Below are 27580 nucleotides of genomic sequence, written 5' to 3' on the forward strand. Positions count from 1 at the left end.
ACCCAATTCATCACTGCCCCACCCCACTTCATCACTACCCCAGCCAACAACTGGGAACTCACGTCTGTGGTTCTCATTTCTGTGGTTAGGCGGGGACCGGGTCTCCTGGTCTTGAGCCTCATCCCCCTCCTCACTGGCCAGGTGAGTGTGAGCGTAGTGGTAGCTGAGTCCTGGCCGGTTCTTGTAGCGCTTGCCACAGACTAGACAGGAAAAGAGGAGAAGAGGGAAAAGGGCAAATATTAGCAACCTCTGCAGCCATCGCCATCATTCTCCCAGGCAGTGACTCCCATCCATCTACCCCAGAGCTGGGTTTCCCTTAAAAAGCGTCTCCCACCCTCAACAACCTTAACTCCGCTGGACAAAACAAACACCACAATGAACAACATGGGCCCAGGTAAAGAAAAACCAGAGAAGTAAAGGATGGAAGTTGAACTATTTAAGAGCTCCATCATTTCCTATCTGTGAGACCCTGGTCAAGTCATTTACGCTCTCTGTGCCTCAGTTTCTTCAGAGGCAAAATGGGAATCATAACAGTACTTAACTCATAGAGTTGCTGTGATGAGTTAACCTCTATGCAGAACACTTATAACAGTGCCAGGCACATGGTAAGGGTTATGATTATTATAACTTTGAGGTCAAAGAGCACTGGTAGTCCATCCAGTCCAGCATGCCATGGCACAGATGAGGCAAGTGAGGCCCAGCAAGACTAAATGATTTGGCTGGGAACGTATAACTGGTTGTGGCAGAGCCACTAGAAACCCAGGTCTCCTGGATTCCCATGCAGTGCTCATTCCACTACACTGTGGCAAACTCTGTAAAGTACAAAAGCTTTATATGGATATTTTTGATGTATCGTGCAGTGATTTTGTGCCAGAAAACCACATTCTACTTCCGCCATGAAAACCACAAGGCCAAGGCATCATTGGTAGAGGTGGCATCTGAGAGCTTGTGCTCTTGAAGCCCCAGGAAGTCTCTGGGCCCCAAAATCTAGGAATGCGTCCTCGCAAGCACTACCTCTCACATGGACAGTCTGAGACAAAGGCACCAAGCAACATAAATACGGCATCGTGGGGCCCAGAAGAAGAGAGGTGCACTTCCTTTGGTTGGCTGCCCAGTACTTGAGAAGCAGAAGTCCAGCTAAATAACTTAAGAATAGACCACCGCCACTTTTAACAAAGTTGGATTTAGTGGTTCACTGTTTCCAATGATACATGTGGCCAATTTTTAGTCTTTATCAAATTTAGGTAGTTCCTCTTATTCCTGTTTTAGAGTTTTATTACAGGAGAATTTGATCAGCCACCCTTTCAGCATCTACTAGTATACGACTCTCCTTCAGTTTGTTGATATGGTGAATTATGTTGATTTCCTAATGTTTCCTATTATTGAACCATTCTTGTATTCCTAGAATGAGAGTGTATTATCTATTTGATATACCGCTGCGTTCTATTTTCTAATCTTGCATTTTTGATCTATACTCAGACAAGATGAGATCTATAATTTTTGACCTATCTTCTACCGTGTTTCAATTTTATGGTTATGCTGACTTCCAAAAATGAATTGAGGTTTTTTGCTGTGTGAAATTGGACAAGATACATAATCTCTCTGTGCCTTTTTTCTTATCTGAAGATGATAATAGTACTACTTACCTTGAAGGATTATAAATAATGTATGTAAAGTATCTCACTCAGTATCCAGCACATAACAGATGCTCACTAAATGGTAGTGAGGGGCTAGGGGCTTCGGCTTGGTCTGCCACATCTTAAGTGCTCGACCCTCCTAAAAGAGGGACTTTGACCCTTAACCTCATACAATGGAATTCAGCAATTGGTTGGACTTTCTTAAAAAGGTGAGAGTCTGAAATTCAAGTTGGTGACCTGTATTATATGGTGACCTAACTATAAATTCAAGTGCTACAATTGGCTAGTTACATTCTCCCTCTCCCTCCCCCCCACCTCTCTGTCTCTCGTAAATATTTAAAAAAAATAAATAAAATGACACCACACATCTCAATTCCATTTGACACAGGCAATGGGACCTAAAGAGGCCCCGAGGCGCACTCTGGGCCTGCTTGTGGCTTTTTCTATTTAACCTTTTCAATGATCTGAGGTCAATAAACAGCAAATTATGGGGTCATCGGATAGAAATCCACTAAGTAACCAAGCACTGTTGGTGAAGAATAAATGTTTATTAAAAACAAGGACAATAGTATCAGTATTTACATGAGGAGGCCTCAGCTGACTCTGGGGACTCCTTGCTACAAATTCCACAGCATTTGTGCCATGTTGTGTCAATTATCACTGTCTTCCTTAATCACAGAATTTCAGGATCTTTTTTTTTTTTTAACGTTAATTTATGTTTGAGAGAGAGAGAGACAGAGCACGAGCCTGGGAGGGACAGAGAGAAAGGGAGACACAAAACCTGAAGCAGGCTCCAGAGGCTCTGAGTTGTCAGTACAGAGCCTGACATGGGGCTCGAGCCCATATGAGATCATGACCTGAGCTGAAGCCAGACGCTTAACCGACTGAACCACTCAGGTGCCCCCAGAATTTCAGGATCTTCACAGTCATGTGGTCTCACTATAAAATTGTTTTATTCCCACTAAAACTAGATGCCTGGGACAATTCCGCTGATTGGGCAAAGAACTACCCATCTGAGTGGGCATTTCTTCTTTGATCTCTTGAATTATAGTTACGTCTACACCAGAGGACTTCTCTTCAGGACGGTTTCATACTAATTTCATCTTAATAGCAACAACTCCGCTTCATATGTTGCCATGCATGTATTACACCTTCAAAACATATTCGTTGAATAGCTGATGAATGAACACGGAAACACTTTGTGGGAAAGCCAGGAGACCGGGGAGGAGGGAAGCGTGTAGAATCTGATCCACCTATCCACATTAATCTCATACTAATAGGTCTTTAAACCTATAGAACCAAACCCAAGCAAAAAGCTTCCTGTATCTCCTTTCCCAACACCATAGAGAGTAATTATTTTTATAGCAAATCCTTTTGCTAGAAAAGAAATTCTCAAGGAGTAGTCCCCAGACCAGCACCATCAGCATCACCTGGGAAGTTGTTAGAGATGCATATTCTTGGGCTCCACCCCAGACCTACTGAATCAGAAACTCTGGGGGTGCAGCCAGAAATCTCTGCTTCAACAAGCGCTCCGGGTGATTCTGGTACACTCTATAGTCTAAGATCCACTCTGCCAGAAGATTGACTATATTTAGGCTTGACTCTGCCCACCCTGGTGCACCTGCCCTTTGGAATGGATAGAAGTGGCAGGCGGGGACAGTGAGACTTGCGCTTGGTCATTAGAAGAAACAGAACCAGACAGTACGTGGAGATCATGGAAACCTGGCCTCCTAACCCTCGTCCCTATACACAGGGCTCTCCTGATGGAGTGTCATTTTTCACCACCTGCTTATACCATGTTATTCCTTCATCACCAGGTCTTCAAGACAACGTGTATTTAGCATCCAATATGTGTCCAGCCCTGTGGCATGAGAAGGACAAAGGTAAAGGAACCACAGTCCCCACCCTCCAGGAGTTCAAAGTCTGGCAGAGAAGATGTACACATCCACACGCAAAGAGGGAGGTGGAACAAATGTAGTGTGCGCATGCGCGCGGGCAGGAGGCGGGGCCACCATAGCGGCCTCCGAGTGGAGGGTTGGCTTCCTGGAGGTGGTGGGTGAGCTGTGGCCTGCAAGGTAGCAGAGTATCACCATACAGACAAAGGAGGCAAGGGCACTCAGGCACCAAAGCGCAGGCTGCCTAACTTTGGGAACAGCCCGCAGGAAGGTGGGGGGGAGGGGTGGCGTGAGGGAGCTAACAAGCGAGAAAGCTGGGCAGGACTTGGTCCTGAAAATAGGGAGCCAGGGGAGGATTGTAGCCTGAGGACCGACTTACTCAGATTTACATTTTGGAAATCCCACTTAAGACTACAGTACAGAAGATGGATTTGAAGGTGGCAAGAGGCTATTTTAATTTTCTATGTGTGAACGATGAGGATTTCAGGATGGGAGAGGGGTTAAAGAGAAGGAATCTGGTGAAAAGGGGTGGGTATGAGCTGCAAGGAGGAGCCTAGAAAGACTGGTAGTAACCCCCCACCTTCCTGGCCATGCACCATCCAGCCCCTGTCTGGCTCCCCAGCCTCACCTGACACAACGTTCCACCACCTTCTCTGCCCTTCTGCCCATTGCCTTTCCACTCCTTAAACGTTTTTCTTTTCACCAGAAAGCCCTTGGACAAGCTCTTCACTTTGCCTACAATGCTCCCCAGCCCCGATCTGCCTAATGATGCTTCATCATTCTTCAGATCTCAGTTGAAATGTCCTTCCCCAGGGAAGCCTTTCCAATCAAAATCAGGATCCCAGTTTGTTACCTTCCTAGGACGAATCATGGATCGGTATGTGTGTCTCCCACCAGCAGCAAGCATAGCGGGCCCTCCCGTGTTTGCACACTGCCTCATCCCCAATGACCAGCACGGGGCAACTCACGGCTGGCACTTGGTGCCAGTTAGGGAAGCAACAAAAACACCCAGGTTTCTACTGGGCAACTGGATGGAAGGATGAGGAGGAAAACGAGATTTAAAGAAGGAAGAGGATGAGTTCAGTCTGGGGTTGCCCTGAACACCCTGAACTGGGGAAAGAGATGTGGATGGGGGAGATGTCAGGGTGGAAGTGAGGGATATGGAGAGGAGGAGAGATCGTGCAGAGAGAGAAGAAAGGTGTGGACAGAGGAAAGAACTCAGAAAACACCAGCATCTTAAGGATCCAGTGGAGAAGGAGAAACTTTTTTTTTTTAAGAAAGATTCAGCCCTGAAGGAGCAACACAAACCAAAGAGGTAGGGTTTCCAAGTATCCATCAATAGATAACTGGATAAGGAAGATGTGGCATATATAGATACAATGGAATATTACTCAGCCATAAAAAAGAATGAAATCTTGTCATTTACAGCAACATGGATTAATTTAGAGGGTACAATAAATGAAATGTCAGTCGGAGAAAGACAACTACCATATGATTTCACTCAAGTGTGGAATTTAAGAAACAAAACAGAAGGAACAAATTAAAAAATAGACTCAACTATAGAGAACAAAGTGATGGTTATCAGAGGGCAGGTGGGTGAAATAGATGTCGGGCATCAAGACTTCACTTATCAGGATGAGCACTGGGTAATATACAGAATTGTTGAATCACTATATTGTACACCTGAAACTAATTATAACACCGTATGTAAATTATGCCAGAATTTTTTTTAAAGAGGTAGGCTTTCCAGATGACAGGACCACTGATACCACCAGTCACAGCCACGGCTCACAGCCACTGACTGTGTGCCATGGGCCAGGCTTGCTCTCGTGCTTCAGGTAAATTTGCTCATGGCAACCCAGGTCCCCATTTTACAGATGAGTAGCCTTGGGCACAGAGGCAGAGCCAGGATAAAGTCAAGCGCCTAAGAAGGGTCAAGAAAGATGGGGACTGAAAAGAGACCACTGGATTTGAGAGCCAGGAGGCCACCTCAGCCTCCTGAGAAGGGAATCCTCAGCCTCATGGAGGACAAGACAAGACTGCAGAGGCCTAGGATGCTCCTGAGGAATGGGGTGGGGTGACAGGGCTGACAGACCATTCCTTCTGGCATGGTTCCACAGTGAGGCTGGGGGGCGGATGGGACTGTGGGTCAGGGAGGCTGACTGGGGCTTGTTCTCTACCAGGGCAGATCCCAGAACAGCCTCACAGGCCAACGGGAAGGGGGCAGGAGTGAGGGGGAGTCTAAAAGGCAGGGTTAGGAGGGATTGGAGATAATACAGCAAGATGCCTGACCCCAAAACGAAGCTTCTAACCCAAGTGCCAGGCCACTGAATGACTTCATCCTAGGGACAAAAGAGTTCTGAGATTTATTTTGGTGGAATTGTATCTGGATCAAACTGCTACGTTTTGATGGAAAGAAACGCCTTGGAAATCCTACTTTGACTGGATTAGAAGAAAAGGAAAACCCAGCCCTATTCTATTCTATGTCCCTGCTGCTCCAAACACTGATGGACCGGCTTCATGGGCGTGTGACCTGTGCGTTCAGACAGGGTCCGTGCTCAGAAGGGCCCCACACTTGGGCTAATCCTTTGCTGTCACCATCTTGAAATTGTAAATAGGCGTGGAACAAAGGGCCCCTCCTTTTCATCTTGCACTGGGCCCCATAAGTTGCGTACCTGGTCCTGGAAACCTAGGGCTGGCGTCCAGAGATCAGGGACTAAGTTGCTCCAAACAACCAACCCAACAGCCCTGATAGGGCAGGAGCTGTGGCGTGGAACACAGGACCCTAGCAGCCCTGCAGTGGCAGTAAAAGGCCCCTCTGGGGTAACACAGGAAGTCTGGCCAGAGAAGTTAACCACGCAGCCACGGTCATTTCTGTGCCACCCACTCCTCTGGCCCTACTTCTGGGCCGGGCCTGCCTTCAGAGAGACGGTTTCTCTGTGGTGGGTGAGAGGACACCCTGGATCTGAACTGCCTGGATTCAAATCCCTGCCTCGTCTGCTACCAACCGCCTGTGTGATCTGGGGTGAGGTGCCAAACCTCTCTGCCTCAGCACCCTCTGTGGAAAATGGGGATGATCGCAACAGCACATCTGCTTCACATTGTGAGGTTTCATGAAAGAATACATCTAAAACCGTGCCTGGCTCATAGCAAGTGTCAGCCATTGTCGGCTGTTATCACTACTGCCATCAAAGCGGATCGGCAGAGGGAAGAAACCCAAAAGGGGAGGGGGGGGAGTATCTAGTCATTTCTCCTCTGAAGTCAGGGGTGAGGGAGTTGCAAGAAAAAGAGGGTGGGGAAAATACCCTCTGAAAATAAAGTCTTAGAACCATCTGCTCTCCTTTACCTCCTCGGCAGTCTCACTCTGGAATTCTCTGCCGTGCGGAATCAGAGCGAGCCCTAAGACTGCTGAAGCATTCAGGGAGGGCTGTGCCCCCATCCCCCCCCCCACCCCCGCCCCAGTCTCCTTCCCCAGGGCCCTCTCCTTTGCGTCATGCGCCTCTGAATCCCTCGCCCCAGGGACCAGCCAACCCTGCATGGGCACAACCTGAGGCCCTTCTTTTCACCTTGGCAAGCATGCACCTGGATTTGTGTTCCTGGCACGGCGCTCGTGGAGAGGACCGGCTGTGACAATAAGGAAGGTCCAGCTTGCCTTCCTCCCTCTCCTTCCCCTGGGGCAGATCCATCTGTCAAGCTGCAGAAATAGTGTGTGCCCACTTCCCAATCCAGAGCTGGAGTCTCCAGGTAGGACCTCCTGTCTGGAGTTATGAATACCTTCAGTGTTGCCCTGGAATATTTACAGCACACCCACCCCCCCAATCCTACCCCACTCACTCCTTATCTGGGGGAGTAGAGTGGGGCAAGGAGGCAGAGGAGGAGGCGGGGGGTGGGGGGGAGAATCAGGGGCAGTTTGTGTGAACAAAGCCGGCTGCAGCAGACAGCAGAAGCCTTCCTGCAGGGGAGAAGCAGCCGCCTTCCCCACTGATAACTTAATGACTCTGGCACATTTTCATCAGCCCAACTTGGAGCACGCAGTGGGTATCTGAGCCAGTGGTTTCCGAGAGACTGAAAGCAGCGACTGAAAGCAATTACGGGATGAGCGTCCAAGAGACAAAGCCTGGGCCTTGGGAGTCACCGGGCCGCATCTCATTCCCAGTTCTGCCCAGTGGCACTTTCATACAACGCGAGCATGCTACTTCCCTCTCGCTGCAGCCCGACTCCCTCATCTGTAAAATCGACCCAGCAGTGCCCGTCTTCTGCCCATGCCTCCAAAGCATCACACTTCCAGACCGCGAGGTAGGCACACAGTCGTACACTGAATCTCATAGCAGCTCACAGGATAAGGACTGTCATCCCCACTTTACAGATGAGGAAACGGAGTCTTAGGGCATCGAAGCAACTCCCTAAATGGCAGAGCCAGGATTTGAACTCAGGTCTGCCTGACTTTGAAGCACATGACTGAAAGGTGCACTAGTGATTCTCCATTCGACGCCCCTCCCAGTGCCTGGGGCTGACTTCTATGGCCTCTTGCCCTCTGCTTCTCATGGCATTTGGCCAGCGGGAGGCACTGGCAAGAGGACAGAGGGTGAGAAGAAGGAAGATGGGGGTTTGTGCCCTGCCGTCCCTGCCTGGGCAGCGTGCTGGCACAGGTACTCCCCCCTCTCTTGGGCACCGCGTGTCCTCCCCCTGCTCCTTGGCACCCCAGATAGAAGGGCTCCGCCTCCCCTTTGTCAGCACTTCTATCCTGCCCACACCTCCTTAATCATTCCGCCGTCCAGTTCTCTTCCATTCGGCCCTTCTGAGTAGAATCCTATGTCCCATTGGGCCCAGGACACATACAAAAAGGAGGCCATTTTGACAGGAGATTCCTACCCTGCCAGACCGGTTCATAGATGTTTGGGGATCCCTGCACCTTCCTGACTTCCCTCTGCAGAACCATCTGGGGGATGGAGGAACACCTACAACCAATTCCCAGGGTGGGGAGAAGCTCCAAGTGGGAAAAGCCCTGCCATGCCTTGGCTTGGGACAAAACTCAGGGATACTTCAAAAAGCCACCACATCAGACTTGCATACTCATGCAAGTCGATGACCCTGTGACTTTTTTTTTTTTTTTTTAAGTACACGTTTAATTTACTCTAACACTGCATGAGGGTTTTTTTTTTTTTTAATGTTTATTCATTTTTGAGAGATAGAGCACGAGCAGGGGAGGAGCAGAGAGAGGGAGACACAGCACCGGAAGCAGGCTCCAGGCTCCGAGCCATCAGCACAGAGCCTGACGCAGGGCTCCAACCCATCACCTGTGAGATCATGACCTGAGCCGAAGTTGGACACTTAAACAACTGAGCCACCCAGGTGCCCCTCCTCTATTTTAAATGCCTAGGCCTTACTCTAAGAGCCAGTGATGGCTCCACTGAGCTCAAATGGTAAGAATAGTCCAGGTCCTGCAACATGTAGGCACCAAGAAGCTCCTCTTGGGCAGGGGGGCCAGGGGGGCCACTCCTCCTCTCCCAGAAGCCCTGAGGCCAGCAGTGTGGGTGGCCCTCGGCAGGCCTGGGGTCAGGCCCTGGCTCTCCTACTAACCCCCTGTGCACCCTTGGACAAATTCCATACTTTTCTGGGCCTTTGTTTCCCCATCTGTAACACAGGACAGTTGAATCAGATGATCTGGAAGTCTTTTGATTCTAGCACTTCATGATTCTGTTTGCTCTGGGCTCTCTGAGGCCTGTAGGCCTCCTGAAGCAATGAATCCCTCAACTCCGATACAAAACCAGCATAGGCTGCAGCCTAAGGATCCACCCAGGGCTGCCTCCCCCCCTCTCCTTCCCCTACCAAGCCAGGTCAGCAGCTGCCTTCCTGTGGCTTCATTTCTTCTTCGAGGCCACACTTGGTGCTTATTTTAAACTGAATTCTTCCGGATAGAAACACAGGGGGATGGGATAGGGGTGGGATGTAACATCCTGATTTTTCAAAGCCACATTCCTTGGGGCCTGGCACTGACCCATGTATTAGGAAGGAGCCCAGAGCCAGGATCTACCAAATGCCAGTGATTTGCAAGTCCTGTGTCTCCATGGACAGAGGGCATTCTGCTTATTTTAGGAATTTGCGGTATATGAATGTGACTCCGGCTTTTAAAAAACAGGAAGAACGGAGATAAAGCAACAAGCCTTTCATCTCTAAATACTATATAACCTGATTTCGGATCCCCAGCAGAGAATGCAGAAACTCCCAAAATCAATGCATTAAATGTGTTAGTGGGACTCTTTCCTGCCCCGCTAAGAAGCAGGGTAACAGAGTTCTGGGAAAGTGTGGGGCCTGCCTTCCTGGGTCAGCTCATTGTCTGTGTGACCTTGGGCAGGGTACTTCATCTCTGCAAACCTCAGTCTGCTTCTCTGGAAAATGGGGATGATAAGAGTTCGCATCTCAGATGGGTGCTCTGAGAACTGAATGAGCTCATCCCTATAAAGTGACTGGCACATAAACCAATATCCACCATTAGCTATGCTCCCTGGCTTCTCTGGTCCCTGCCAACTCTGACAGCTGGTGCACAGACCAGAACTGGGGACCCAAGTTCGGTGTGAGATAAGTACCCTTTCTTGGCTTGGCATAAAGAAAGTATTGAGCACAATTATGAAACAGACAGTGAGCTAATTGTTTTTATGCGTAGTCTCATTTAACCCTCTTGGAAACCCTGTAAGGTGAATCTCATTGTCCTCACTTGACAGGAGAAGAAAGTAAAGCTCAGAGAGGTTTTGGGATCTGCCCGAGGCTGCAGGTTCAAGTCCTGGACTTCTGATTCAAGAACCATCTTCTGGCGCCCCTTGTAGAGGCCGTATCTTCATTTCTTATTCTAGTGAGTCCTACACTAGCATATCCTTAATGTACTTAAAGGGCAAAATATAAGTCTTCTTTTAATCATACAGTAAACATTTAAGTAATAAATATAATTGTCAACATTTCTGGGGAAAATAAAGAAAGGTTAAAAAAATTAGACGTATTACCATAAAGCATGGCAGCCCCCCAACATTTGGGAATCTGGCTAGTGTGCTCTCCCTCAGGATCTCTGGGTGAATCTCTGACATAAATGCCACCTCGGATTCAGAGCGGGCTTTATTTCTTTTTTTTTTTTAATTTTTTTAATGTTTATTTATTTTTGAGACAGAGAGAGACAGAGCATGAACAGGGGGAGGGGGAGAGAGAGAGGGAGACACAGAATCCGAAGCGGGCTCCAGGCTCCGAGCTGTCAGCACAGAGCCCGATGCGGGGCTCGTACTCATGGACCGCGAGATCGTGACCTGAGCCGAAGTCAGATGCTTAACTGACTGAGCCACCCAGGCACCCCAGAGCAGGCTTTATTTCTGAGTCCCGACCCACCCAGTATGTCTCACTGACGCTTACCTGAGGTAGGCACCCTTCCACCTACAATATTGGTGTAAGTGCCCCACTTCTTTCAGGGAAACAAATGTCCATTAGCATGTGTTAAACATTTCTGCCCACATGTCCTATTTCTACAATCTCCGATGTCAAAGTTCATCACTCTCCAAAGTTACCTCCTCCTCTGGCACATTCTAGTTAAGCCTCCCTCATGCCTATATGACCCAAGCTCAAGACTTCAAGAGTCATCGTTGCCGCCTCCCTCTCCCCTGTGCCCCACATCTTATCTGTCCTCTGCCAGGTTCTGTAGGTTTTTCATCCATAAAGCCCTGCTCGTTTGCCCTGCCTACTTTGCTCCTGCAGTCATCATCACCCAGACTTCATGTCTTCTCCTATCACCTTCTCAGCCGTCAAGCTTCATTTAGGCTCTCTCCCCTGAACACCTACTTCTCCAGATTAACCTTTCCAGAGATGTGTCTGGATCATCATGTTCACCACTGACTATGCAGGCCAACCTCTAAGCAAATCAGTCTGGCATTCCCAGTACCCTTGTCCAACACTGTGCCCCCCAATCTCCCTACCCAAATGCTCGGCTCTGGCCAAGCTGGTCTCTCTCTTGTCGTGCTACATGCCTCCCACGTTCATCAACATTTTGGGAGCAACCACTGTGCTGGGGCTGGGATGGAGGATGAACGTAGCATAGTTCCTGCCCTCTGAAGGCTCCCTTTCCAGCCTGAAGAACAGACAGACAGACAGAGAGATTGCTAGCATCCAACGGGACAGGTGGCCTACACAAAGGTATGTACACGGTAAGGTAGATTCCAAGAACAAGTGAGTGATGCAGCAGGTGAGGAGACATTGCAGGGGAGGGAGGGAGGCATTGCTGACTGAGATCAAATCCTGGCTCTGCCATTTATTTGCTATGTGACCTCAGGAAACTTAATTAACCTCTCTTCTCCCCAGTTTCCTTATCTGTAGGATGGAGATGATCATACTATCTGTCTCACAGCACTTTTTTGAGGGTTAAAGAATTAATATAGATAAAACCCATAGAACATTCCAGGCCCATAACATAAATCAACAAACTTCTGCTCTTACTGATTACCTCTCCCAGCCCACCCACCTACCAACTCCCACACATACCCCTCCATCCCTAGAGAACAAAATCAAGTCAATACTCATTCACTACAGATCTGCTCGGCATCCTAGGGAGACACCCTCTGACATACCAGCTCCCACCCCCTGGCCACTCCCTCCCCCGAATTCTGACAGTGCTCTCAACCTACTCAATGAAATTTTCCTGATGGGGTGTTATCTCTATGATATCAGCCTTATCTTTCCAACTCTATTGGAGATAGAGGAAATAAGGAACAGGCAAAGGAGGAAGAAACCTTCCCTCAGAACATATCATGTGCATTTTTATGCACAGTATCACATATACCTTTCCCAACCAGTATTATCCCCACTCCACAGCTGAGGACACGGAGGCTCCCAGCAGCAAAATGAATTTTTCTCAGAAAGTCCCAGATAACAAGCTAACAAGCAGCAGAACCATAATTTGACCTCGGCTTTTTCTCACTCCAAAGTCAGTGCACGTTCCTCCTCACCCAGCTCTCTCTAACCTGGATGGCCCTGACCTTGCTGCCTACTTCCCTTACCCCCCACCATGACTTGAAGTAAGAGAAATCAAAGGCTTTGCACCAGGCCCTCTGACCTCACAATTCTACTTCTACGAAATAATGAAAGCGTATGTGAAGATATAGCTGCAATATTATTTTCAATAGCGAACAAACTTTAAACTGTCTAAATGTCCAACAAGTGGAACACTGATTGAGCAAACTGGGGCATGTCCACGTAATGGAACACCATATAGCCCTAAAATGTCATAAAAATGTCTTTATTGACCCGGAATGATGCTTTGCATGTATTGTTGAGTGGGGGGATGGGTTAAAACGGTATGTATCATTTAGTGTGTGCACATGAGTGTGTGTGTGCACATTTGTGTGTGTGTGTGTGTGTGTGTGTGTGTGTGTGTGTGTGTAGAGGGAGAGGAACAGAGACAAAGACACAATCCTCAAATAGTATACAAAACTAGAATGTAAGCTACCTCTCAGGAGTAAGACTATGAGTGATGTTTATTTTTCCTTTATGATTATCTGCAATTTCTGATTTTTCTGCAATGAGTATACATTCTATTTCCGTAGGAAAAAAAATATTAAAAAAAAAAAAAACTTCTACAAACGTTAATTTCTATCCTGTTGTTGGTCAGCCACATCTTGGGAGGAATTGTTTGCCACAAAGTTTTCATTAAGCAACAGCTAGCTGAGAACAAGCTCTGGCTGGAGGAGAAAATAATTCCAGAGGGTGTGGGTTACAGCCCCAAAAAGACAAACCAAATGGTTGAAAGCTCCAGAGGTGCGGCCTGGGGAGGGGAGGGCAGGCAGTGGGAGCAAAGGAAGAAAAGAAATGCAGGTGTGAAGGGGGCAGAGAGAAACTGCAGCTTCTCTTCAGCCCTGCCTGTGGCCTGCTCTGCTGGGACTCTCTGCAACCTGTGTCCGCGACACGATGGCATTTAAATATTTAAACAGGCCCAGCTTTGCCGTAAAGAATGCACTCAGTCTCCAGGGATCAATCCCATGCCACAGGCCCTGCTCCACAAATCAAGTTTCTGGGGCACAGAGCCCTTCCCACCCTCCCCTGCCGCACCCCATGCAAAGACCTGCAAGAAAATAGTGCGGACAACTGAGTGATGAGCCCGGCTTCCCTTCAGTGACAAGGGCAGCCAGCCTGAAGGCCGCGTTATTGGCTTTTCCACTGCAGCTCCAAGCTAAAAGCACATGAGCCTTAGAGAATGCAGGGCCTTAATGCCCTCAAAAAAAATTTTTTTTTTAATAAGACTGCCAGAGTCATCTGGTTCTCGCTGTACGCTCAGGTATGGGGGAATCCAGGGTAATTTTAGAAGGCTGAGGTCAAGCAGATTTTCTGGGACTACCTTGGGCACAAGCTGTGTCTGCCTCAGACACCAGTCCACCCGTCCCACACACCCCCTCAGCCTGTGCATGGCAGTCCAACATCGTCTCCAGGACGAAGAGCCTCCTTGTGAGGTCACTGCCTGGGAAGGAAGGAGCCCACTGTGTGGGCAGGTCTGGAGACTCAAGAAAGGGGCCCCCACGTTGACGGATCAGGAAAGTGATGTCCTAGCTGCTGAAGGCTGACACCAGGACCAGATCCCCAGACTCTGCTTTTAGCTCCATACCCTTCCCCCTCCACTATTCCACCATCAAGAAGAGGAGGAAGGGACCCAAATCCTATGCTGACACTGCCCCAACTGGACATCCCCCGCTGACTTTCTAGAAGGGAGGCAACACTGTGGAGTGGCCATGTTTTCGGTCATGGGCTGCACAATCAAAAATACATGTCTGTGGGGTGAGGGTGGTAGAGAACAAAGTTTTTACTGATAGGGAGGCTGAGTTGAGAGCATCCATTCCTGAGGTGTGAATACCCGACGTGACTCAGAGGTGAGTCAGGCTCCCACGAGGGCTTTGATCATGTCTATTTGCTTTTTGTCACTAATCCACCCTAAGTCCCCAGTTTGTGTGTGTGTGGGGGGGGGGATATTTTAATAGATTCAAATGTAAAAGGCTTAAAAGTATATAATCTATTCCATTCTACATCAATTATCATGACTACCTGATTCCAGCTTGCCAGACTGACACCTAGAAGCCATCTGTTAACAGTGGACATGGCTTGACCTCATAAATGTGTGTGATCATTAATTCACTTTTAAAACAGGTTTTCTCCTCAACTCTCAGGAGAGCCAAACTCCAGGGTCAGGAGAGCATATTTCACCAGCACTTTGTGTGGGGGTGTCCTGGGGTATGTCAGCTCCGGAGCTGAAGAAGCCAGGATTCACAAACCAGCTTCAGCATGAACCAGCTGGGCGACCTTGGACAAGTCCCTTCACCTCTCTGAGCCCCAGCTTCTTCACAGCAGATCAAGGTCAACTGTCCCTCCCTCTCAAGGTTACTGTGAGGATTTATAGAGACAACATACGTAACGAGCTTAGCACAATGCCCTACACACTGTAAGCACCATTAGCAGGAGTTAACACGGTGATCAGAAAAACTGGGGACAAAAGTAGGTGTTGGCAAGGATGTGGAGAAACTGGAACCCTTGTATACGGTTGGTGGGAATGCAAAATGGTGCAGCTGCTCTGGAAAATAAGTATTAAGGTTCCTCAAAAAGAGTAAAAACAGAATTACCACAGGATCCAGCAACCCCACTTCTGGGTATTCATCCAAAGGAACTGAAATCAGGATCTCAAATATTAGCACCCCTATGTTGACTGCAGCACCATTCACAATGGCCAAGATGTGAAAACAACCTAAATGTCCATTAACAGATGAACTGATAAAGAAAATTTGGTAGATACACACAATGGAATAGTATTCATCTTGAAAAAAGAGGGAATCCCTCAATATGCAATAACATGAATGCATCTTGAGGACATTATGCTAAGGGAAATAAGCCAGTCACAGCAAGACAAATAGTGCCTGATTCCACTTACACGAGGTATCCAAAACAGTCCAATTCATAGCATCAAGAGTGGAATGATGGTTGCCAGGGGCTGGTGCAGAAGGGGAGTTAGGGAATTGCTAACCAATGGGCATGAAGTTTCAGTCAAGCATGATGAATAAGCCTTTCAGATCTGCTGTACAACATTATACCTAGACTCAGCAATATATATTGTACACTTAATAATTTATTAAGAGGATAAATGTTACGTATTCTTACCGCAGTAAAATAAAGTTAATTTTTTAAAAAAATATTTTAAAAACTGGGGGAAAAAAAACTTCACAGCTTGCTTCCACTGTGCCCAGCAAAGGGGTAAATGGGTGCTTTGCTCCTCCCTAAATGGCTGATGCTTAGAGACAAATGGTCTCCCTCTCTCCCCCTGAATATCGTCCCATCACCACCATCTTCTCTCCTATGAGGTTTCTTGAACATAGACAATGGAAAAGTGGGTCTCATCTGGAGTCAGCTCCAGTGATGCTAACAGAAAATTCAGGGTAGGGAGCAGTTGGGGAGAGAAGAGATAAACATTTAGAACATCCCGGTAGCCCGACCCAAGGATTGCTTTCATATGTCTGTCTCCAGCCATCATTGCACCTCTAAAAGGGGGCTAATGATACTGTTAGGATTTAAAGCTATTAAGTAAATTAAAGCCAAGTGCTGGATTGCTGAGCTTTATATGGGACTGCTGAGTTTTAGATCAATGCGGGGGGGGGGGGGGGTGGGAATAAAAACAGGAAAGGAAAGATTCTAAAGAGACCAACTAAAACAGTGAAGTGAGCCTATGGCACTTGACCTGGAGAATTCCTGAAGACTCTAGAACTTTCAGATGCAAAAAGCAGGGAATAATAAAAGAGCTGAGCAGACGGAGGCCAGAAGCCTTTGAATTTGAATGAAGTAGACCAGTCACTGTCAAAAGTCAATAATTCAGAAATATCCCCTGAGAAGCTGTCAAAAAAATGCAGGTTCTTGGGTCTGCTCCCCATGGTTCTGATGGAGGGGGTCTGGTATGAGGCCCGGGAATCACATTTTAATAAGTGTCTAGGTTCTCTCGGTGCAAATGGCCCAGGTCCATGCTTTGACAAACACTGACAGCCTTCCCCACAAAGTCATATTCAGTTGCTCTGTTTGTGAGTAATGAACACTTTTCTTTGGCAAGAGACTGAAAGGGAAGAAACAGAACTACAATCCTTAAGCTTGGTAAACTTTCAGGATAATTAATAGGGATTGGTTACTTGCTGGAAAATGAAGTATTCACATACACACATGCCACGGATTGGGTAAAAAATAAATTATGTTCAGATGATTGAGTATTTCTCTGAGATGGAATAAATTCAATGGCTGAATGAAAGGAACAGGCAAACTATCTATCACCTGAAGTTAGCAGCTAAGATAACATTTCAACCACGCGTCGGGAAAGGGATACTTGAACCAGGAACATAATAGGACGACTACGTTTAGGAATATAAACCATTCAGGGTTAAAGGCAATCACATCTGAAAGATAGCTCCTACTACCCCCACATAAACCCAGAAAGAGGTGGTGGGGTACAAGGTGGCCTAATATCTTCATAAATAATTTGAAAGATGGAGGCCGGCTCACGCAAATCCCCACAGACAACACAAAAGTGGCAGGGATGGCGAATCTGTGAAGAATGGAATTCAACCACGGGGCAATGTCTTTAAATTTGCCTTTATCAAATCTTGTGTAATGAAGTCACATATTATTGTATCTCTTTATTGAGACTCAATAGGGCTAAATGTAGACTGATTTATGGAAGAAGGACTAATCGGATGCATTAAGTAGAAAAGAGCACGCACCTGGAGAGGCATTAGCACAGGGGTCAGGACAGACACTGCATGGGAAGTCGTGTGGCAATGGGGCGGCCGAGTACTTCTGCTCTCTACACATTAAGAGAACTGTATTAAGAGCCGATGTGTAAAATAAACAAGGAAATGTGTCTGTTACTCTCTGAGCCGCTTGGCCTTGGTGTTACTTCCAGTGGGAACCCTGAGCTTAAATGTAAATCTGGGAAGGAATTTAAAGCAGGCCATCACAGAGGTTATGGGATGTGACCCCAGATAAACCAAAAAGACAAGGGGATGTTAAAAGAGCCTCCAGAATAGACAAAATGCTCAGTGTGCCTCTTTGTTGGGAAAAGATGCACAAAAGATAAGGGAGCCTATAGGAGTAAAAAAAAATTTAGCTCCTATTAAGGAAAAACAATCACTCAGAGCACAGTTGGAATCATGGAAGAAAGGGTAGCTTATCGTAATACCATCCCTGGGGACACTCAAGGAGGTGACCAGACACCTCTCTACTTGGGATGCATTAGAGATTATTAAAAGCATTCCTTGCTCAGTTCGGGGGTAGAGGGTGGGCCTCGTGACCTCTCTAAAGGTCATTCCTATCCCAAAGGATCACTTGTCTGAAGGGCACCAGATAAAAATAAAGTCTATTAATCACCAAGCTGCCACACAATTTCCTAAGAGGGCCAGAAGAGAGAAGGGCAATCTACAGTGGACGTTGGTCCGTTGAGGGAGGAAAAGGGAGGCAGCACCTGTGTGGGCAGAGCCAAGGAATCAGCTGCTGAGACTTCCAGAAAGCCAACGTCAGGCCTCCGTTTAGACCTCCCAAGCATCACAGGGTAAGCAGAAGGAGGAAGAGACTGTGGAGATGGGAACAGGAAACAGCGAATGACAAGAGAGTCCCTAATCACAGCCACAGGAGCTGGGGGGGGGGGGGGGGGGGGACGGGCAGGATGCAAGCACCTCACCCAGAAAGAGGGGAGCCAGGCACGAGAGGGACACCCACAAGGTAGCTCTGCGGAGGTGACCTGTCAGGAGGCAGGCGGCAGACAAAGAGTGAAGAGAGAAACCGAGAGGTGGGTGAGGAAGGGCACACGGGGTGTGTCTGCGAATACGGGGGACTACTGGCTGAGAATCCACCGAAAGCCGAAAGAGATAGAGCAAAAAGTAACCCCGCCATCTACGGGAGCAGACAATCACATGACAAAAATAAAGCTTCGGAAGAGAGGACTCGAATGGCAATGCCCCAATCCCAGAGCAGCTGCTGGCACTCTTGAGAGCTGGGCTGCTCCAGCCAGACACAGCTGGGAAGCCTGCTCCACGAGGGTCGGAAGGACCCTTCCCACAGGGCTCACCTGCTCGGGCTTTTATGCAGCAGAACAAAACGGAGCCCCTTCTGGGAGGCAAGACCCAGGCCAAAGCAGGCACCTCCTGATACTGTCATGAGACATCAGACCCCATGCCCTGCTCCCTCCTCATCCTGGACCAGAAACCACTTTGGGAGGGACATGTTACCTGCAGGAGTTGTCTCAGGAATGCCATCTGCACGGTGTATTAAGCAGCCAAATGGGGGTCATGGAGTTTGAGTTCTTCTAGCAAAATGTTCTCCAACCAGCTGTCACCCCACCGGGCACAGAACAACTTTTTGAAATCAAAAGAGGCCAGTGAAGAGGGAGGAAAAGGACACCACCCCCGAGGTGCTCCCTGAGCCCCCTCGCCCCCGTTCGCCCTCTGCTTCCACGGAGACGGCGGACACTGCAGGACGGCCTTGGAAGACCCACCGTGCCAGGGCCCTGCCTGAGCCACCTCGCAGCCCTTCCCCTGTGGCACCGCTCTGCATCCTCGGAGGGGAGAAGACAGGAGGGGAAGATGGTCAGAGAGTGTGGCTTCGAGGGCTGTCCTTGTTGTGGAAGGAGGGATGGCACCCCATCCGGTGAGAAGAAAAGTAGGGCAAGGATTTTAAACCCACCCCCCAGCGCGATGGTGGGTGAGAAAGAGAACGGCTCTCGAGCTGACGGCCATCCCTCCGAAGGCTGAAGGTTTCTGGAGGCACACCCGCCGCCCCTGCTCCCGCTCTCCCTCAGCCCCAACCCAGCCCTGTCTGCGCCCCCTAAACCCAGGAGCTGGGCCGTCCTTGTCCAAGAGACACCTCTGAAGCAAGCAAGAAAGGCTGGAGATGGATCGAGGGCCATTTATTAAGCTAAGTCGCCGTCAGAGAAAGATTCATAACTCGCCCTACCTAGGACGGGAGAGGGAGAAGGAAATTAAAGGGAAACATGAAAAGCCAGAGGAGCCAAGTACCTTGGTGGAGGGCTTTGAGTTATGCTTTTGTTTGTAAGTCTCTGAAACAGAGAAAGAAAGAGGATGAATCTTCAGGAGACCAAGAGAGTGAGAGAAAGAGAGAGAGAGAGAGAGCCAGAAGAAAGCCACCAAGGAGGCACTGCCAGAGAAAGGGGGCCGGCATCAAAGGCAGGAGGCCTCCCTGACTTGCTTGTCCCTCATGCACAAACACCTGGGCGGGCGGGTGGCAGCAGCGGGAGGTGGTGACTTTGCTGACAGGGCAGGCATGCGAGCTGGGGTGCAGGCCCAAGAGGAGGAGCCAGTGAGGCCGAGGCTGGGGCGGACAGCCAGGGAAGCACAGGGAACGGGGTGCTGGGGGCAGGGGCAGGAAGGCGGCATCTGCCGTACTTACTGTCACAGACGTAAGGTTTGTCATGGTCTTCCTGAGAGGCGGCGTCGTGCCTCCTCCTGCCACCTGCAGAGCCACGGGCCTGGGGAGACAAGGGGGGGGGGGCGGAACCGGGAGGCTTGTTATCGTAACGGTTACAACAGCTCCTGAGCACACACTCTGTGAGGCCCTGGGCATCGCACCTACATCTCCTCATTCAATCTTCCTCACAACATTTGAACCAATACCGACCCCATTTTACAGGCCAGGAAACTTGAGGCCCAGAGAGGCCCAGGTAACTTGCCCCAGAACACTCAGCTAGTCACGCGTATCATCTCATTAAATGTTCACAACTCCAAGAGAGGTCCTACTATGACCTCCGTCTTACAGATCGGGAGGCCGAGGCAGCAGCCCGTTAAGTAGCATGCCCAGGGTCACTCAGCTACCAAGTGGGGAGCCAGGCCGGAAACGACAGTCTGACTGCAAAGCCTACATCTGCCCGATCCCCCTACTCTACTGTTGCCACAAGGACCCCCTCCTCCAGCCGCTTAGCCTTCTAGCTTCGTCGACCCCACATGGAGATGCCCACCCCACTCCCCTCAGCTGACCGGATGACGGCAGATCGGGAGCAGAGGCCGTGTGCCCGCAGTCATCACCCCAGGCGCACGCTGTCCCCTGCGAGTCTCTTAAGAGCCAGCCAGGCCTGGCATCTGGGCCTAGGGCGTGAGCCCGGGCATGGCGCGGAGCTCCCTCTGGCCTGCTCAGCCTACCCTGTGGGGGTGAGCTTCAGCTGAGGCCTCCCTGTGTGGTCTGTCTCAGGCCTCCAGCCAGTGACAGAGACCTTGACGCCTCACAGTCTCCTGGGGCTGGACTCCCGATACCACCACCCTGCGTGCACCTCCAGAAAGGGTCGGCGTACCCAGGGGTGGGGCTGGGCTGAGCTCTACCTCCAAAGATAGAGGAGAGCAGCCAAGAGGGTGCTGGCAACTCTGCAGCCCCAGGACGGTGGCTACAGAACGCGGCAAGGTTTATTTTTAAACCTTTATAAGTCCCACATGGTCACGTGGGTAGCACCCTGGCCTCCTCCGGGTCATTCTCTGGTAATGAGTAGCAGTAAACGCCCAACCAGGGAAAGGGCCTGCTGGGGTCTTTGGGGACAGAGAAGGAGACGCAGCAGATGAGAAATAAAACATGGCAGCCACCTGGGGTGCGGGGGGGAAACGGGGCAGTCCCCTGGGCTGGGCCTGGACAAGTGGCCCTGGAGATTTCAGGGTCAAAAGGCCTGTGGCTGACACACACACACAGACACACACACACACACACACACACACAGGCACGCACACTCTCTCACTCACTGGGGATTTCACAACGGAAAGGCCTGTACCCCAGGCCTGTGATGTTCACACACTCTCAAAAAACACACACACTTCACAGTCAACACCACCTGCTAAGCTACCACCTCCACCATCGCCTCAGCTTGTCTCTCTCCAAAACAAATTACAGAATTCCACCCCCCTCCTTCCCTCCCTCCCACCGCTTTGCCTCTCTGCCTCCCCACCCCCCATCCGGGCACAAGGCCGGGCGACAGCCAGCGGCCCCCTCATCACTCAGAGTTGACCTGAAGAGGGAGCTGTGAGGTGCTGCGGTCACCCCCAGGCACTGACAGGCCTCCCTGCCTGCCCAGGACGACGACATGGAGGCTGGTCACCCTCAGCTGCCCTCGCCGCCCCCCCCACCACGCCCCCACGGTGAAGCCAGGGACAGCTTGACGTGTGCAGCCCGCAGCCCTGTCACAGCCGCCTGGAGCAGGTGAAAGCAAGTGAAGCAGAATGACAAGCCAGCAGCAGACGCGGGGAAGGGGCTCTGAGAGACTAAAAATACCGCCTGGGAGAAGAGGAGGAGATAGGACAGTGCGCACTCCTGGGGGACGGCCAGCAGGAGGGGGAGGGGCGCACTGAAAGCCAGGGTCGGGTTTCACTCTGCAGGGCTGACCAGCGAGGTCACTTCCACACTCTCCTTGCACCTTGGTTTCCTCAACTGCAAAATGGGCACGTGCAGGGAACTCTTCCTGTGGCAGCGTTACTCCTAGAGTCTCCTGGAATCGCCCAAACTTGGAAACTCAGAATCCTGCTGGTCTTTTTCAGAATCCTGCTGGTCTTTTTCAGGGGTCACGTCCTCAGGGAAGCCCTCCCTGACCAACCTATATCCACTCACACCCTACTCCATCGTTCTCCTCTCCCTGCCCTGCTTTGTTTGGTCCCAGCACTTAGCACCGTCTGACATTATATTATTCCGTCTCCCCAACAAGAATATAGAAAACACATCTATGTGGGCCACGCTATACTCAGAACCTGGCACAGGGCCAGCCACTTAAGGCGCACTTAATAAACCTTTGCTGAATCAATCAGTCAGTCAGCGAGTCAATCATCTTCAGTCCTTCTCCTTCATTCTTTCTACCCAAGTGCTACGGTTTCTTCCCTCCAAGGCCATCTTGGGCTTTGCATTTCCCTTCTATTCCACATTTTAATCCAGGAGCTCATCAACGGACCCCTGAACTGCTCCAAGAACCCACCAGCTGGGGTCCTACCTCTGCACTGCCCTTCCCAATCCAAATGCATGACCCCCAGACCAGTTAGACAAAAGGAGTAAATGACAGAGCCCATAGTCATTTATTCATTCATTCATTGCCATCTAAAGACCACTGACACATCCAACAGCAACCTGGTGCTAAATCCATCAGGTTCACCTCATGCTCATGCTATGTCCTTGTCTTTGTTTTTATTGATCCCTGTCAGGGACCAGCCTCTGCTCTGCCACCCACACTGGTCCATGCTTTAGCCCCACTAACATCCACTCCTCCAAGAACCTTCCTCCTGCCAAATTGAGGAGTAAAAAGAGCATCAGCGTTAAAGTCAGACAGGCATAGGTTTAAACACCAGCCATGTGTCTTTAGACAAGTTACTTCTCTAAATTTTAATTTTCTCAACTGTAAAATGGGCACAGAAACACCTTTACTGCAGAGTTGCTGAGAGCGTTTGTGCCAAGAGCGTGTGAAACCACAGGGGATAGCGCCCCGTCCACAGGAAGTGCTCGATAAATTATTTCCCCTTCTTGCCCAAGCTGATCTCTTCTCTCTCCTCCGAACTTTTATTGCATTTCGTTAGTGCACAGGCAGAAGCCTGCTGTTTTCTAATTGTATCATGGCTATTAGTATTTTCTCCTCAATTTAATCCCGAGGTCCTTAAAAGCAAAGACGGCATTTCATACGTTATTATGAGCCCCCAACACTTAGATCTATGCTGGGGACACAGCATCCAAAGCTCTTGCACATGTATTAATTCAATTCATTCCTACAATACACCGTGAGTTACAGAGGGTAACATTATTCCCATTTGGCACTCGATGAAACCATCTCTAAAAGGGTTTATGATTCGTCCACAGTCACAGGGTCAGTAGAAGGAGCAGGACCTAGGTTTCCAGACTCTATTCTCTAAACTTTTAAAGCTGACTGTCCAAAAGAAACCAGTCCTCCCTCTCTGAGAACTGTCCACCCCATTCCACTCCTCATCATTCAGATACTGGTAAGCCACGACAGCCATGATTGTACCACATAGCCCACCCCACTGGCCACAGTGGATTGGCTGGCTCAGGAGTCACATGACCTAAGCTGGGCCAATCAGATTCTACCTATAAAGGATTTGGAGCTGGGAAAATGACTCCAGTGGTGAGCACACACACTTGAACTGGCAACCCATCTATTCAGGAGCTAGGAAGCCATGCACACAGAGAAGCAGGAAATCGTCTTTTGGTAGAAAAATAAAGAAGCAGAGGCCACCCGCTGCCTGGGTTCCTTATTCTTTCCCAGTCCTAAGTCCCTGCCATTTTCTTGCCCTTCCTAAGGGTTGCATCTTCAAAGATTGCTCATATTTGCGGCAATGACCCAGCAGCTTTTCAAATACTCCACATTTTTGCCGAAGCTGTTGCGTTTCTTGCAATTAAAAGACCCTCGACTAGCACACGCTCAGAGAGCTAGTTCCTCTATAAGAGTTGTTCTCAAGTGATGGTCCAGGGTTCCCTGGGACCTTTGAGACCCTTTCTGCTATCAAAACTATTTTCGTAACAGTACCAAATAGCACTAGAATGTTACTTGAAACTTTACACTCTCAATTCTCTCACAAGTGCACGGTGAGAGTTTTCCTGAGGCAACCTGACATGATAATGTCATCACTCCGTGTGCTGGTGTATTCTGAAGGTTTACATTTTTTTCTGCCTTAATTTCTAGTATGGTAAGTATCACTGGTTATAAACCACCAGAACAATAGCTTTGGGGGGCTCTCAGTAATTTTTCAGTAAAGAATTCCTGAGAAACGCCCCTGCAAAAACAAAACAAAACAAAACCAAAAACCCTGAGAACCATAGCTCCACATCCTTGCTGTTTAAAGTGTGGCCCTCAGACCAGCAGAGCTGGCATCACCTGGGAGCTTGTTAACCAGGCAAAATCTCAAAATCTCAGCCCTCCCCCCCACCCCCCAGACCCACTGTGTTAGAATTTGCACTTTAACAAGATCACCATGTGCTTCGTATGCACATTACAGTTTGAGAAACATTGGACTGCACCACTGTGCATCAATACACGGTTACTGATTGATTGATTGATTGATTGATAATGCTCACATGGATGCCTTCCAGCAATTTCATGAATTTTAAAGAGCCTGGATTTCTTGGGCTAAAGTCACCATAGACACAGTCATTAATTGTTGGGCCTGAATTTCCCTCACCCCTCAGGGTATCTCCATTGTCAAAGCTCCAAGAGTTGTTCCTTTACACCCTCTGAACAATGTCTAGCCTTTATTAAGCACTCAGAATCGGCTGTGTATTATTACTCACATTTTAATTATGAAAAACTGAGGCCCAGAGTGCTTACATAATTTTATCAAGATGATGAGGTTAACATTACTTCACCCAATGTCTAGTAAATAAATGGTGGAGCTGGGATTTGAACTCCTGGTTCAAACAAGGCAGAGGCTGTCCTTATAATCACTACCTTACCCTTGGCTTCCTCAGTGGGCACACAGAGCACCTGGGGATCTTGTCAAAGTGCAGGCTCTAATTTGGTCCATCTAGGGTGGAGTCCAGGGTCTGGCATGTTTGACAAGCTCCCAGGTGATCCTGAGGCTGCAGTCCAGGAGCCACACATTGAGTGTGTGTATGGCCTTGCTGCCTGTCAGTCCTCACAATAGAAATGCTCTCTAGGAACCAGCAGCAGCTTGACTATGCCACTTAAAAGGGTAGTTTAACTGAGGCTGTGGGTGAGGCAGCTTCACACTTTTATTCCAGCATAGGCAGGTTCACCCACACTCTTCTGGGTCATCGCATGGCTTCCACCATGGGTGACAGGTGCACAGTGTCACTGCACAACATAGAGCCCTTCAGTGGCCCCGTGGCTAGCATCAAGTAGGCCTGGAGTTAGTCTAGGCCCCATCCAGCTCCCTTACTGTGTTCAAGCCTTCTCTCAACTCCCACAAAGTTGAAATATAGCTTTTCTTTCTTTCTCATCATTCAGTCATTCATTCAACATGCTGGTCTTTGGCCATATTATGGGCACGGGGCCAGGCATGACTCAGTGGCAAAAGCACAGACCTGTGTTCGAATCCCGACTTTTTTTAAATTCATTTTTTTAAATCTTATTATTTTTTTTTTTTTTAGAGAGGGAGAGTGTGCGCAAGCAGGGGAGAGGGGTAGAGGGAGGGAGACAGGGAGAGACAGAGAGACAGAGAGACAGAGAGACAGAGAGAAAATCTCAAGCAGGCTCCATGCTCAGTGAGGAGCCCAATGCAGGGCTTGATCCCACAACCCTAGGACCATGACCTGAGCTGAAATCAAGAGTCAGACACTCAACCAACTGAGCCACCCAGGCGCCTCCTGACTTCTTTTTTACTAGATTAGACGACCTTGAGCAAGTTACTTAATCTCTCTGAGAGTAATAATACCAATTTATGGGAACGAAAGAAGTGCTGGCCAATAGAAATATAACATGAGCCACACACGTCATTTCAAATTTTCTAGTAACCACATTTTTCAAAAAGAGTAAAAAGAAAAACAGGTACAATTAATGTTACTAACATATTTTATTTAATCCACGATATCCAAACTATTATCATATTAATAGAAAAATATTCATGAGATGCTTTGCATTCTTTCCTACTAAATGTTCAAAATCTGGGGCATATTTGACATTTACAGCACATTTTACTTGGAACTGGCAGTATTCTAAGTTTTCATTGTAAAGAGCCTCATCACATGGCCCAGGGTCCAGAAAGTACACGGTGAGTACACAGTGACTGCTGCTGTCACTGCTGTGTTCTTACAGAGGAGACACCCAGCTCATATCCATGCACTTTTGAGTTCAACCATCTAGATTTAGCTTGGGAATAGAGAAAACATGAAGAGGACCACTCTCTACAATCTACTCAAGGAACTTTGGTTTGGGGTGAGGGAAGGGATAGAAGCAAGCCTGGAGGCACACAGCTCTTGGAGTTTGCAAAAGGCCCAGAAATCCTAAAGCCTCCTCCAATGACGGAATTGGGTATTCACTATTTTGTAGCCCCCAGTGAAGTCATGGGTCTAGGCAAGTTTACCCATGGCTGCTGAAGCAACCAGATGGAAACTTGATGGGGAACCTTTTAAGGAGAGATCAGGCTGACAATACCCAAATCCACTGATCCATTTTCCCCCGAGGGCAGAACAGCTGGACAACATGTACCTCCTCATGTAATGCAGTAAGAAGCACAGGGAAGATTCTTGCCCCACCAAAAAAAACCTTACACATACACAAACACCTTGAATCTAATCAGGTCTCTAATCAAACCACCAGTTTTCAGAAAATAAAGAGGATACATTAAATACCACCAATCTGCCAAACCTAGAATGTGGGAAATTCTACAAGATGAACCACCCAAGTTTTTCAACAAATAAATGATGTGGAGAAGAAAAAAATATGTATGTGTGTGGTGGGGTAGAGCAAGGAAGAGGTATGGAACAAAAGAGGCTTATGTTTCAAACAAACCAACTGTAAAAAGGCACTTTTGAGGAAATCATCAGGGACTAAATAGTAGATATTAGAGTAGTTGTTATTTGTACTGGGTATAATAATGATATTTGTTAGAGTTATACTCTGAGGTATGTGCAGGTTAAATGACAAAATGCCTATGACTTCCTTTCACATATTCTTCCAAAAATTAAATAAATATATAAACCAACAACAAATGGGAGTAAAGAACAAATAAAACAAGTTCATTACTGAAGCTGGCTGGCGACTATAAAAGGCGTGACGCATGACAGGGTTGCCCTGCCCAGCCTGAGAAATTCCAGCCCCATCAGCAAGTCAGAGCATCTGAGCTCAACGTGGGCAAAACTGGACTGCTTGCACCATTCACCTAGAAACTTGCTTATAATACAGCTTTCCAGGCCCTACCCTAGACGTCCTAAATCAGAACTTCTGGGAGTAGGGTCCTGGGAATGTGCATTGCAATAGGCGCCCCTGGTGATCTTGATGTATACTAAAGCACAAGAAGCACGGGAATAGAGAGGCTTGCCATAATTATCACAGGACCCAAACCCACAGGGCAC

At 48.6% G+C, this 27580-nt stretch overlaps 1 protein-coding gene across 1 annotated transcript in view; it reads right to left on the bottom strand.

The window, feature by feature from the left end:
- DPF3 (double PHD fingers 3) overlaps nt 1–27580 on the bottom strand; it is a 187467-nt gene that overhangs the window by 73030 nt on the left and 86857 nt on the right. The window contains exons 7-8 of the mRNA XM_032593533.1: nt 19976–20054; nt 63–200 (exon numbers count right to left, since the gene is read on the bottom strand). Of these exons, the coding sequence (XP_032449424.1) occupies nt 63–200; nt 19976–20054 (217 nt within the window). The remainder of the gene's footprint in view (nt 1–62; nt 201–19975; nt 20055–27580) is intronic.

Source organism: Lynx canadensis, chromosome B3 (assembly GCF_007474595.2).
Source record: "Lynx canadensis isolate LIC74 chromosome B3, mLynCan4.pri.v2, whole genome shotgun sequence".
Taxonomy (NCBI): Eukaryota; Metazoa; Chordata; class Mammalia; order Carnivora; family Felidae; genus Lynx; species Lynx canadensis.